At 41.0% G+C, this 12696-nt stretch overlaps 1 protein-coding gene across 3 annotated transcripts in view; it reads right to left on the reverse strand.

The window, feature by feature from the left end:
* Positions 1 to 2078: 2078 nt before the first annotated feature.
* Positions 2079 to 12696, reverse strand: part of LOC102693944 (proliferation and apoptosis adaptor protein 15) — a 59387-nt gene continuing 48769 nt past the window's right edge. For all 3 annotated transcript variants that reach the window (XM_069188587.1, XM_069188585.1, XM_069188586.1), the window contains exons 3-4: positions 11694 to 11849; positions 2079 to 10877 (exon numbers count right to left, since the gene is read on the reverse strand). In XM_069188587.1, the coding sequence (XP_069044688.1) occupies positions 10813 to 10877; positions 11694 to 11849 (221 nt within the window). In that variant the 3' untranslated portion in view covers positions 2079 to 10812. The remainder of the gene's footprint in view (positions 10878 to 11693; positions 11850 to 12696) is intronic.

A 12696-nucleotide genomic window follows, 5' to 3' on the forward strand; every position in this document is an offset into this window, starting at 1 on the left:
GGATGGCTAGGATAAGAGACGCCAGGTTGCAGACACGTAGAGAGAAGAAGGAAAAAAAGATAGAAAAAGAAACAAGAGATATAAGGACAAAGGAAGTACTAGCGGTAGAGATAGGAAAGTATGGGGGACTTTGGAACAGCGAGGAAGAAATAGATGTGTAACTGAGGAATTTAGATGAGGACAAGAAGCTTCCTGCAGTTACAGCACAGTTGAAGTTTAGGAGATTTGTGATAGGAATGAAAAATGAATGGGATTTTTTCTCTTCGAAACGTGTGTTGTCTTTATGAAATTAGTGTATTTTAAACGTTTAATTAAGAAGTAAAAACTTTACAGCGTACATAAAGATTCTGAGCTGATCATGAGGAAGAAGAATCACCTGTTTTTCGCGCATAAAAGTGGTTTTTAACTCTCGAAACCTGTTTTTATAGGTTTTAAAGTCGTGCAATGTGCAATGTCTAAGTTAAGCAGGAACACATCATTATATCTCATTTTTTATTTAAAAAAAAATTAAATCGTTTGCCCAGCCTAGTGTAAGCCTGTGAAGCCTAGTGTAAATGCTGATCCTTACCCTACCTGGGGTGTCCACTGAGCATTTCTGCGAACTCTATCTGAAGTTCTCTGGGCATAGGATTTTGACATGTTCCCCAAACCAAAAGGAATGAGTGGGAAACAATCAAGACCCCGGATAGAAGCACTTGCATTTGAATGAGTTTCAATCTTGCTTGGGTACTCGTGTAATCTGACCGACTCAGTTTTGGAATACAACCGCGCAGTGCACGGCGACATCCAGGGACCCCGGAGTTTCCGAAAAAAAAAACAACAATTCAGCTAGGATCACGAAACCACTTTTCTTCAACTTAACTTGGGCCAAAAATCCATCCCTGAAAATAAAAATTCTGTAAGTAGTGTGTAAATGCTGATCCTTACCCTACCTGGGGTGTCCACTGAAAATTTCCGCGAACTCCATCTGAAGTTCTCTGGGCATAGAATTTGTGGTTCTTTAAGTTGCTGTTTTGCAGACCTAAGCTGCGGAGCAATTTTCTTTTTGGAGTGAAGGGTTTTTTCTCCCGGCTATCCTTCCATGCAACCCATTCTTGTTCAGTCTTTTCCTAACAGTAGACTCATGAACTTTAACGTTTAGCATATTGACAGAGGCCTGTAGATCCCTGGATGCATCTCTGAGGTTGTTTGGAATCTCTAGGAGCATCATATGGTCTGATCTTAGGGTGAATTTACTAGGGCACCCACTGCTGGGTAGACTGGCATCTATCTTGAACTTTCTCCATTTGTAAATTATCTTTCTTACTGTGGAGTGATAGACTTCTTATTCGTCCAAATCATCAACTAATCATGTGCGCTTTTTTAACATCACCTGATCCTAATTACATTCTTAATAATAATAATAATAATAAAAAGAAGAAGAATTGCTTACCCTTATATAGTGCTTTTCTGGACACTCCACTCAAAGCGCTTTACAGGTAATGGGGACTCTCCTCCACCACTAACAATATGCAGCATCCACTTGGATGATGCAACGGCAGCCATAGTGCACCAGTTATCTCACCACACACCAGCTCTCAGTGGGGAGGAGAGCAGTGTAATGAAGCCAATTCATTGATGGGGATTATTAGGAGGCCATGATTGGTAAGGGCCAATGGGAAATTTGGCCAGGACGCCAGGGTAACACCCCTACTCTTTTGGAGAAACGCCCTGGGATTTTTAATGACCACAGAAAGTCAGGACCTCGGTTCTACGTCTCATCCGAAGGACGGCACCTGATTTGGAATCAGTACAGTTGCACTTAGTTTTAGAAGGCTTCTGAATGTTGGCTGATTTTTGTTGTTTAATAAATAACGACAAAATAAAATCTGTGAGAGTTATTTGTCACATGAGGTGAGATTTATCTATTGCTAGCACTTGGTGAGGACTAGGTGAGGTTCAGATACTGTATGTTTAAATACATAAAACCATAGACTCTTAATATATAAATATCTCACTTATATAGAACAATACTGTAGATTACACGCACCGCAAAGACTCATTTAAAACGCTTCTGAAATGAGCAGACCACAGCAGGATAGGTTAGCAAATATATTTTAATATATATAATATAATATTTATATTTATTTGAGCACAATGACAAAAATGGCATTTCTTTCAGTTTAGTTTCATTTAATTCATGGAAAAGCCACACCTGTACTTTTTAATTTTAAATAACATTTTTCAGCTTTGTTCCTTTTGTCACCATCTTTGCAAAATATTGTTTTTTTATTTCTTCTACAGGAAAAATAAATCACACACACAACCAGAAAGGAAAACAATCTTTCAAACTCTTGGTTTTTCTAACACAGTCATGTTTAAAAAATAATAATAAAGAAAAAGACAGCGCTCTGTACTTCCACTATCCTCCCCATCTGCCTCGTCTCTTCTAACAGACTCGAACACCCTCCTGCATTGAAGCCTGTTTGGTTTTCAGCAGGTAATTGTATTCAATTTTCCTCAAACTAAAAGACCCTTATATTAGAACCTTCCTTTTTCCTGTCTGCCATACACCCCAGCCCATCCCCAAAACTCTCAGTGGCTCAGTCTGGGACTTCAGACAGATGCAGCACTATACCATTGGAAAGTACGGACTCTGCTTTATACCACAAACATCACATTTTGTTTTCAAAAGGAGTATTTCTGTGACCCTGGGAGGAATTCTACGGCAAGCCTATCTGTTACCTTTTGCAAATGAATCTCCAGTCCTTGGACCAAATGTTTGTGAAAGAAAAAAAACAACAAGAGCCCTTCAAAAGAGTATTAACTGTTGAACTACCATAAAGCAAACAAAACAAAATAGAGTTAAAGTCAATTTGCAAGAAGAGATCAGTTATTTCTGGAAAACATGGAACTGACTTAAGCAAGATGGATCTGGAGTCAGTGCCAGCATTTCCTTCCAATACCCTTCAGGTTTGAAGCTTTTTTTTTTAAAGTGATCTTAGCCTTTTACATTTTGATCACTCACACATCACTTCAAACTGAACTCTATTTGCAAACTGAGACCCCAGCAAGTGGTTAGATTGCAGCTGTATAACAGAACACCCAAAGAGGTGAAATCTTTCTTCTCAAACACATGTGAGTGGACACTTTACAAATCCGTGCATCCTGTTCGGTATTTATGGAGTATTCTCACGTCCAGTTCCCTCTCACACACCCACCACACCCCCTCTGCACCTTCACCCTGTTGCTAATCTCATCATCCTGCATCTCCCTCAAATGTATACCCCTCCACCCTCCTGCCTTTCTCTGCCAAAGTCATCAGCTAATGCCCACTTTTTCTAATGGCCAGAACCATTATCAGTAGGTTGTAACAGAATATTGCAGCACCTCTCCAATCTGAACTCGCCCCCCACCACCACCACCACCACCACCAATTCCCAGGAAAACCCTTTTCCAGGAATTTCCAAGATCCATAATGGACTGTAAATGAAAAGGCATTACATTTCACTCATAATCTTCATCCTAAATAATATTCGGCACAAGCTAGTCTTTGCCCCAGCTCTGGGCCTTTCTTTACAGGGACGCATGGGAATGCAGATCTCTTCTTCGGTTTTATTCCAGCTCCAACCCGCCCTGTTCGTCACCCCACTGCGTTCATGAAAGAGAGAAAAACTTACTATCTCTGTCTCAGTACAGCGCCTCGAGCCACTGTGTCAGGAAGCTGTATTCTACAGCACAGCAGTTACAGATCTGTATCTATACCCCAACCTAACCTCTAATGTGCTGACTGTTTAGGGTGTACGGCCTAATAAACATCTTCAAATCAAGATCTTGCTTAGCACACAGCATGAAAGCACTTTGGCACATTGTCTAGCACAGAAGCGTTAGTGCAGAATGTAAACTGTCATTTTTTTTAATGTCGTTTTGCATCGTTTGTTGGGGAAGGAAAATACATTTGGACAGAAATCCTGCCAAGAGGCCTGATTTTTTACATACAAAACGGAGTCTAAGTAATGGATGTGCAGTTTTTACTAATCTACCTCTAGAACCATGGAGACAGCACCACGTCTCTGTCTGGCCTTCCTGTTTTGTTAACTGGAGTCCACTTGGCTTTCAGTTGATTCCCCTGAAATCCGTTCTGTCTTCGGAGCTAGGAGGTCAGAGTATTTCCTCTATTTCTTCAGTGTAACAAAGCAGAATGAACTGAATGGCTGAACGTGGCCTCTAAGCTATTAAGAAAATGAATGTAAAAGCTAAAATAAGAATTGGATTCTAAAGCCACTGAGATCCTCAAAGAATGTGCTAGATGCAGTTTCAGGTCGCTTAGGAAATCTGAAATGGTCCTTAAAGATATTAGGTTTTCGAATGAAAAATGAACCTTGCCTATCGGACGTGATCATTTTACTTGGCAAATTATTATTTATATAACAGGTTAAGCCTGTTTTTCAGTTAGTAACTTAAGGCCTTGGTGACTGTGTAGTTTCTGTCAAACTATAACGTGTTTTCAGTAAGCAATGTGGTTCTGTATCAAAGCTACTCTTTTCAAAACGGGAGAATAAATGAAAACAAAAATGCACTCTTTGCATACTCCTTAGCCCTGCATCTTTCCTTTTTCTTTTTGTTTCTGAGAATACAATGCAAAGTATCAAGCCAGCCGTTGGCTTCCATGAAATCTTTTCCAGGCCATAAAAGTACAAAAGCATCCAGATGTGAACGATTTTCTAGCCTTTTCACTTCCTTTCTTTGTGGAATTGTGAGAAATCACCTGTCCATTCCCGACTTTCCCTCTTGGGCTTCATTTTAAAGCTGCTTTCGTCTTATCACCGTGGAATTCGCTTGCTTTTTTTCCGAACACGACGGTGACATGCTGTATAAAAAATAATAATAACAATAATAAAAATAAGCTTCAGATTACGCTTTGCGAATTGAAACGTAAAATTTTCAATCGCTTCTTCTGTGACTTCAGAGCAAACGGGACAAAACCTTAATACAGTTACGCGGCATATCAAGTCATGTGCCCTCTGCTGGTTACAGTGGTAACTGCAGTTTGCCACAGATTCAGTTGCTCGTATTGCTACTCCAGGAATTTCATTAAAAACCAAGAAAACAATAGGCTCTGAAATCGCCGACATGGAGAAGCGCATATCTGAAATTGGAATAAGTCAAAACCCCGGATACTAGTCCACACAACCAGGCTCCTGCAGGAAAACGCATAAATATGACCTGATTATAATTTTCAACATAGATCAAAAACCTCTCTAGAATTCAGATTTAATCATGCTACGTCGATCAATGAAATACCGCAGCTCAGCCTTCGATACAAAGCAGTTCTGTTTGTGGTGTGAAAATCCTGTTAAATGCTAAGCTACCAAATATCCTACAGCCAAAATAACACAGACGCTGAATATTGTTGAGATGATATTCTCTATTGGGCACGCTTTCTGCTGCTGGAAAACAGAATCTCCCAACTTCACTCACCCCTCACAAATGTGGAAATCTACAATATTTTAAATAATATCGTACATTTATAATTAATACTGTATACACTTATCAATAATCCTGTGTATGTGGACTGGTATATTTATGGGGTACAAGTTGGGTTACTAAAAAGACAACTACTTTTCACCACATATTATGCAATTCTTACTGAAAATGCTTCTTTTCCTTTCATGTACAATTATGAGCACAGTCTCATTTTTGTCTTTACAACTTTTCCAGTTAGTAAACATTTTCTGTTACATTAAACCATATTTGCATTAAATAAATTAATCAATAATAAAAACACACTGAAATAAACTCACAATATTTATATACAACTTCATTAAGAAAGAAAAGAGCTGCTCCTATCTAAAAATACAATAAAAAAAAGTGTGTGGTGCTAATCTGGTGACAATAGTTCCCCAGGCTTGAGGTCTGGTATTCTTTCAGCTGAGTTGTTAATTAGTTTGTAACAGTGATTCATTTTGAGAGCACTGGACATGGCTTTAGTAGATATATTGTTTACATGAAAATGATTATATATGGCACAGAGCAGAAATTACCTACAATAGTACTCAATAATCAATAATAAGAATAAGATCTGTATCGTCATTGCCCAAATACTCAGCTCTGATTTACACAAATAGCAATTAATACATTATGTAGATTAATGACATATTTAGTATACAGATGAATTTATGGAGAATTGAAGACTTCATATTAAATTTCATATTAAAAGTATCTTTGTTGGGAGTATAACTCTCTTGTACCCTGAAATAACATTGAACTCCATGACACCTAACTGAAAGAGGTACCTCTGAACTCCATTGAGTTGTCTGCCTATCCTAAAACGATCCCCCTTTCTTTAACAGACACTGAATCTGGGAGTGCATGCCTGGCACAAGTTTGTTTTTCTTAGTGGTGGTTTCACAGTGATACAGGCCAAATTGGTGCACAAACTTGCCTCCCACCACACGAAACCTGATGCCCAATTTAATACTAGTAAATTTGCCAAATCTGATGTAGAACTCTGGCTACAGATTAAACAAATCTCTAATTTCTCTATGGTTTTCTCTATGACTTGAAAAAAAAAACCTAGAAAATAATGCAAGACATGTGAAATTTCAACAGCCAACAGCTTGTGGGAACCAAAGACTTCATAGTCACACAGCACTCTTAGTAGGCAGAGAATTCCACTATGCCAAAAGGTTGGGCCTCTTGAATGGGGAGAAATTGGTGTGACATCACATGCACTCTGTTACAAGCAATGCAGCCTGAATGTACACTCAGGGGTTGCACAGGATAGCAAAGGCAAGGAATTTATTCAGAGGAAGAAGTAAGCACTTACACACCTTAAGGTGTATCTCCCCAAGAATTGCCAGTAAAGTCCCTACCAGAACCAACAACGTTTTCATGCAAAATCCTGTTTTCTCTTCTGGGGCATTTTCTGGAGTATGTTTGGCAGACAGGCCCTTTATGGAACCACCCAAACCTGGGGAATTTAAATATACCATTCATCAGACTAAATAATACAGTTCTGAATTTCACAGGAAAAAAAAGAATTTCAGTCGAACTATATCATTTTTGCAGTACAACTGGAAACTGGAATGGAATGCATGGCTGTTTCTGTGTGATGCATGATCGTGTCTTGGAATGAGATCTCAAGATTAAAGACAGTATTGGTCATTTTCAAAAAGCTGCAGGACTTCAGCAGGGTGTACCTCAAGAGCTTGGCATTTTCCACAATGTTAGGACTGTTAGGGGTGTCAGAGACAATAGATGTCTAGTGTTTGCCAAAGAGGATGAGGACTCACAAAAAAGGAGGCTAGGCCTCTCCTTTAACCAAGATCTACCGACAACATACCCAAAGACATGAAGGAAAATAGAACCTCGATCACCAAGCATATTGAGGAAATCAAAACCTTTTTTAACACCAAACAATACTGAGCACTCAATCACAGACATTAAAATTAAACAGATCTACATTCCAAGCACCATAGAGAACAAATAAAACAACTTTCTCCTCTGTTTGCCCTGGAGCTATCCGGACACTTTTGGGAAAATTTCAACGTTGATATCAAATTTCAAAACTAACGTTAAGCCATTTCGAGTCTGTGCCAGCTAAGGGAAGTGGGAAGCACAGCGATGCTGTTCACGTGTGCATTAGTGCTCGCCTCTGGAAGGAGAGATTTTCCCAGTTGAGCAGATAATCAGGATCCATAACCGATTGAAAACAAGCAGTCTGTGGAAATAGTTTTTAGAGGGCATAGAGGTCAGCACAGCTAAAATTTAGAGAAACTGCCTGGACCGCTTGTCACCCCCTTCCAGATCACATCGATCAGGTTCTGTCTTCTTGGTCCCTGTGTTTAAGTGGATATGCAAAGCAACATTGCGATGCTGCCCAGAGTTAGAGTAAAAGACACTGAATCACCACCTTCTACGTCACCAGCAATACTCTATTAACATACTAAAACACACGGCAACAGCAAAACAGTGGCAAGACCACATTTTGGCGGTAAGAGGCTGCTGTGGTCGAGAATAAAAACGCTGAGCAACCAACGAAAGCACACAGTTCGAAACGTACAGACCAGTATCTCAGAAAAAAAAGCAATATATAAGTCACTGCTCTGCGGTTTTCAAGACTCTCCGCAGGAGCGAGAGTGGTACAAGTGAGAACACCCGCTTCATCATAGCAGACATTCAACCACATCCACTGAACATTACATCGAATTAACTTCGACTTCCTCTGTATAATTAACAAGCGAGAAATTCCGTGCTTCAACACGTTACTCCGTTCACAGCTTGCAGCTGAAAAGCTCGATATGTAAATATAATCTTGTTAGGTAGCTGTATAACTGTAAAAGGTAGCATGCTTTATCTTAAATCTGAGAAAATACGTATTAAGGTGTTAACGTAACTTTACTGAACATGATCCAGGCTGATATTTATGGTTTAACACATATACACCAAGGGCATCCAGATTACAACAACACCAGAATTTAGTCGACAAATTAAGAGATTTTTAAGAAAGTTCGACCAAACACGGAATTTCACAATCGATGATTTTTCAAGAGCTACCCTTCAGAAACACAGGGAAAATGATGCAATCGCTTCGCTTTTGTTAGGGGTGACACGTACGAATTAGCGTCCGGGGGTCATGTGGGGGGGGGGGGAGGACGCTAAATAATAGAGGAGAGTCGAGGGGTGTGTTGACCTGTAGGTTTGTCTTTTTTTTAGATGCTTTGCATAGAATTGAGTATCGTCTGACTTAAAAAAAACTTTTTTGTGTGTTTTTCTTCCCATGAACACTTGTAAAGGCTTGGTACTTGGCACGTGAAGTATAAGTGGAACAGAGTAAGAAAGCGGCAAAGTTTCTGAAAACATAACACTTAAAAAAGTACCACGCTTGTTAACCAATGGACAAAAACGGGATTCGACTGACAACGGACCAAGTCGTGGACGAACGAAACGTGGCACATCAAAAGCAGAGTTTCGTCAAGCCTGCGGTTCCCAAACCGGGCAGCCGGAGGGAGGGTCCCGTGGGATTTCTAAAGACAAGGCCTCACCTCACCAAGGCAGAAACGCCACGGTGAAACCAAAGGACCTTCCGTTCGCCGCGCTCTGCTTATTCATTATGTGTCAAAGCGAACAGTGAGACACGATGCGCCTCAGAAAACAAACAAAAAACTCCGCCGCGAGCAACGTTTTAACGCTCAAACCGGACGACGCATTGAAAACGAAGGCCAATGCGCATTTTCTGCTAAGGCTTAATTGAGTCGTGGAAACACAGTGATAACGCGTGTATTGTCAACAGTCTTGTTTTAGGATCGTGTGCATGGCTGGAATGATTCAAGTCCTCAGAGAAGCAGTAAAGGGATATCTCAAGTTGTCTGATCATGCCGAGATAGCAGATACCTACTACACAACTGCCCTAAGCTTTAAAATTGGCCTTGATTTGCCTTCGTAATGATGTATAGTGCACCACAGTGGGTTTTAGTTTAACACCACATATTATTAGTTGATATTCTTTAGTATTTAATTTAATTTGTCAGTTTAAAACTTCTGACAATCCGTTAAAAAGCTCCCCAACAGTTCAAGAACTTCAGAAAAATTATGTTGATTTTTCACTATACTATCTTAGAACGGTTTCTACTTATTTTCTCCGGCTCCTTCTTTAACCACTCTTCTGATCAACCACACTGCTCCTTTACTGCTTTTATTTAAATTTCATTTCTATAACATTGTGTTGGATGTCACAAACGTCTAAAGAGTCTTCAGCGTACGCTTTCATGATCAGAAAGGAATGCAGTTTTTAAATAAGCCTATAAAAATATTAAATATATACTATTCCAATATATAATTTAAAAAGAGATATCTCATTTTAGACATGAATAGTCGAAAAGTGAGGATTCTTGTGATCTCAGGTAAGGGTGAAAGATCAAAAAAGTCCCGACTTTTGACAGAATCATGATAATTACACTTATCACAATAGTTCTCCCATAGAGAAGATGTTAAAGACTGAAAAGTTATCAAGTGATATAGTGAGTTTAGCCCACCTACAGGCAAGAGTTGGACTGTAGCGGAAAAAATATGCGGTAAATAATTTTCTCTGTTCTTGAGAAACATCTGATCAGTAACAATTGGATCTATAGTGAATTTCTAATGGAAATACTATCTGAGGTCAGCTGCATCTTTCCCATTAGCGTATAACAATAAAAACCAGATTAACAACAAGTTGCATCTGCAATATCAAGGCTAGCGTTACAACTTCAGCTGCCATGATCACAACAGGCGCCACACAGCGTACACTATATTGCGATATAGGCTGCATAATACATGCGGCATTTCTTTTTTTTTTCAATTGCAATAACCGGGGCACACTATTGCGCTATGCCATGCCATATCACGACAAGCAGTGGAAAAACCTCAGGAGTTTACGGTTTGGGCTTAACGGCAGAAACAGAATTCCAGCTGTCAGAAAATGATAAGTAATGTACCATGACTTTTGTTCAACCCCTGACTAATCACTTGGCATGTGGAGCAAACTATATTGAAGCTCTTTCGCACTGCTGGGGGAGTAACAGGTTACGCCATTTTGAAACACGCTCAGCTTGTCGGAGGGCCAGTTAAACGGCAGACTCTTCAAGGAAGAATTCCCTCTCCATCTCCCTCTCTCGCTGCCAGGTCTTATTTATCAGAGGAGAGGCGGGACTTGTCAGGCATCGTGGGATTCGATTGACTGGTCGGGAGGCTGCTAGTGCGTCGGTGTTGTATGTCAGCGGTGAAGGATGTGGGAGGGGCAAAGGGGGAAGGGGCGGGGTTTCTGCGGCGCAGTCGTCCTCGACTTCAACCTCAGACTTTCTTGGGGGGGGGGGCGAGCTTGATGATCTCTTCTTCCGAGGGCTGGCGGATGATATCTGAAAGACAGGAATGTCCGTGAGGCCTGGCATGGGACAGCATCCTTTAAAAGAAACGTTTCAATCGGCAAATCTCGGAATTCACAGAAGACCGTCACAAGGAGCTTTAACCTAGCCTACCGTTTTGAACAGACACTCAAAGGGCTACTACACTGCTGCTCTTGCCTTTTTGAAGCCTGAAGACCCATGCGGCAGTCTGGGGCAGTTGTTAGGGTCTGGACATATAACATAACAAAATCTCCTGGGTTCAAACCCCAGGAGTGACAATGCTGTTGTACATCACCCTGACTGCTTCAGTAAAACAGCTGAAAACAACCTCGCTGTATAAAAGGGTACAAATGTATAATAAAACGCCAACTAAATAAATGAGTTCAGTAGTTCAGTTACACCCTAATACTGTAAATGTGAGAGAGAGATGAGATCGAGAGTATAGTTAGCTAAGAGAATAGACAGACTCGCCTTAAGGATGAGGCTACTCTCAAAACTCCCCCCACCTCAGTATCACGAGGATTGAGCCAGGGAGCCGCTGCAGGGGTGTGGTGGGGGAGTGGGAGGGTAATAAGAGAGATGGGCTACAGGAAGTCCCATGTGCAAGACTTATGTACACACCCTCTGGAAGTGTCCGATGTTAGGATCTAACCATCCTCCTGAATTTCCATTATAACTTTGTTATAGTTCCATGAATATTAATGCACGTCACCCCAGGCACAACTGTTTGGAATGTCTGTTGTGGTGTCCTTGTTCTTCTGCCCTCTTGGGGTTGTGAGCCGAAAGAAAATCCATCTAACAATTTAACGAGGAGGGGCCGGGGCGTACCTTTGTATTTCTTCGCCGAGGGAATGCGTGTCAGCTTGGTGTCGATCTCGTCGTCCTCGGAGATCTTCAGCACGGTGGTCCTGTACTCGATCACGCGGGTCAGCAGGTCCGGGCGCCGGGAAATTTCGAAGATGTGCTCGATGTAGGACAGGTTGTCTGGGAGCAAGGCAGAAGCAATCAATGCACGGTTAAACAACTGACTCGAGACAAGACAGGATTGTGAAGCTGTCCCTCATCGTGACCACTTTATCCAATTCAGGGTCGCCAGAGTCTATCCCAGCAAGCAGCAGGTGCACGGCAGAATACAAATACAATTCTGAGTGGGTCCACTATGTGGTGGCAATCCACTATACCCACTGCAATACTGGGAGTTGTGGGAAATTCTCAGCAGAGGAGCGAGACCCTCATGGAGTTGCACTCTGTATTGACCTCAGTTCGTTCAGTGACACAGTTACACAGGGCTGGGACTGCCCTGCACAGCAGTTGCACAGCACAGGGTTCCCAACTGTAATATACAGTACAGGCTCAGAAAGAGCTTTGTTTCACCCTAGGGTGCCTGTCCAATTCTTTGATACTCAATGAGTTCTACTCTTATCACATTGTAGGATGAAATAAAAAAGCTGCACCTGTTAATATAAATTATCTTGTTTACATACTGTACCTTTTAGTACAGCCAGAACAAAGCTAAGTCAACACAAGCCAGCAATTACTCTGACCTCCCACAATAGGATTGAGTAGTGATCTAGTAGTGTTGGAAACGTGATATACTGTATATATACAGGGCTGGCCCTAGCTGTCTGGGGGCCCTAGGCAAGACAGTGGAAAGGGGCCCCTCCAGGTCATGATTTGCATAGACACTACCATACACTGCACTGCTATCAGCTCCCAACACAACCTTATGGTACTACTTAGAAAAATAAAATTAATTAATTATATCACTTGAAAACCTTTATTAACTAGCTTTGCAGGACACATAATAAACAAGTTATAAACGAGAACATGA

Source organism: Lepisosteus oculatus, chromosome 4 (genome assembly GCF_040954835.1).
Source record: "Lepisosteus oculatus isolate fLepOcu1 chromosome 4, fLepOcu1.hap2, whole genome shotgun sequence".
Classification (NCBI taxonomy): domain Eukaryota; kingdom Metazoa; phylum Chordata; class Actinopteri; order Semionotiformes; family Lepisosteidae; genus Lepisosteus; species Lepisosteus oculatus.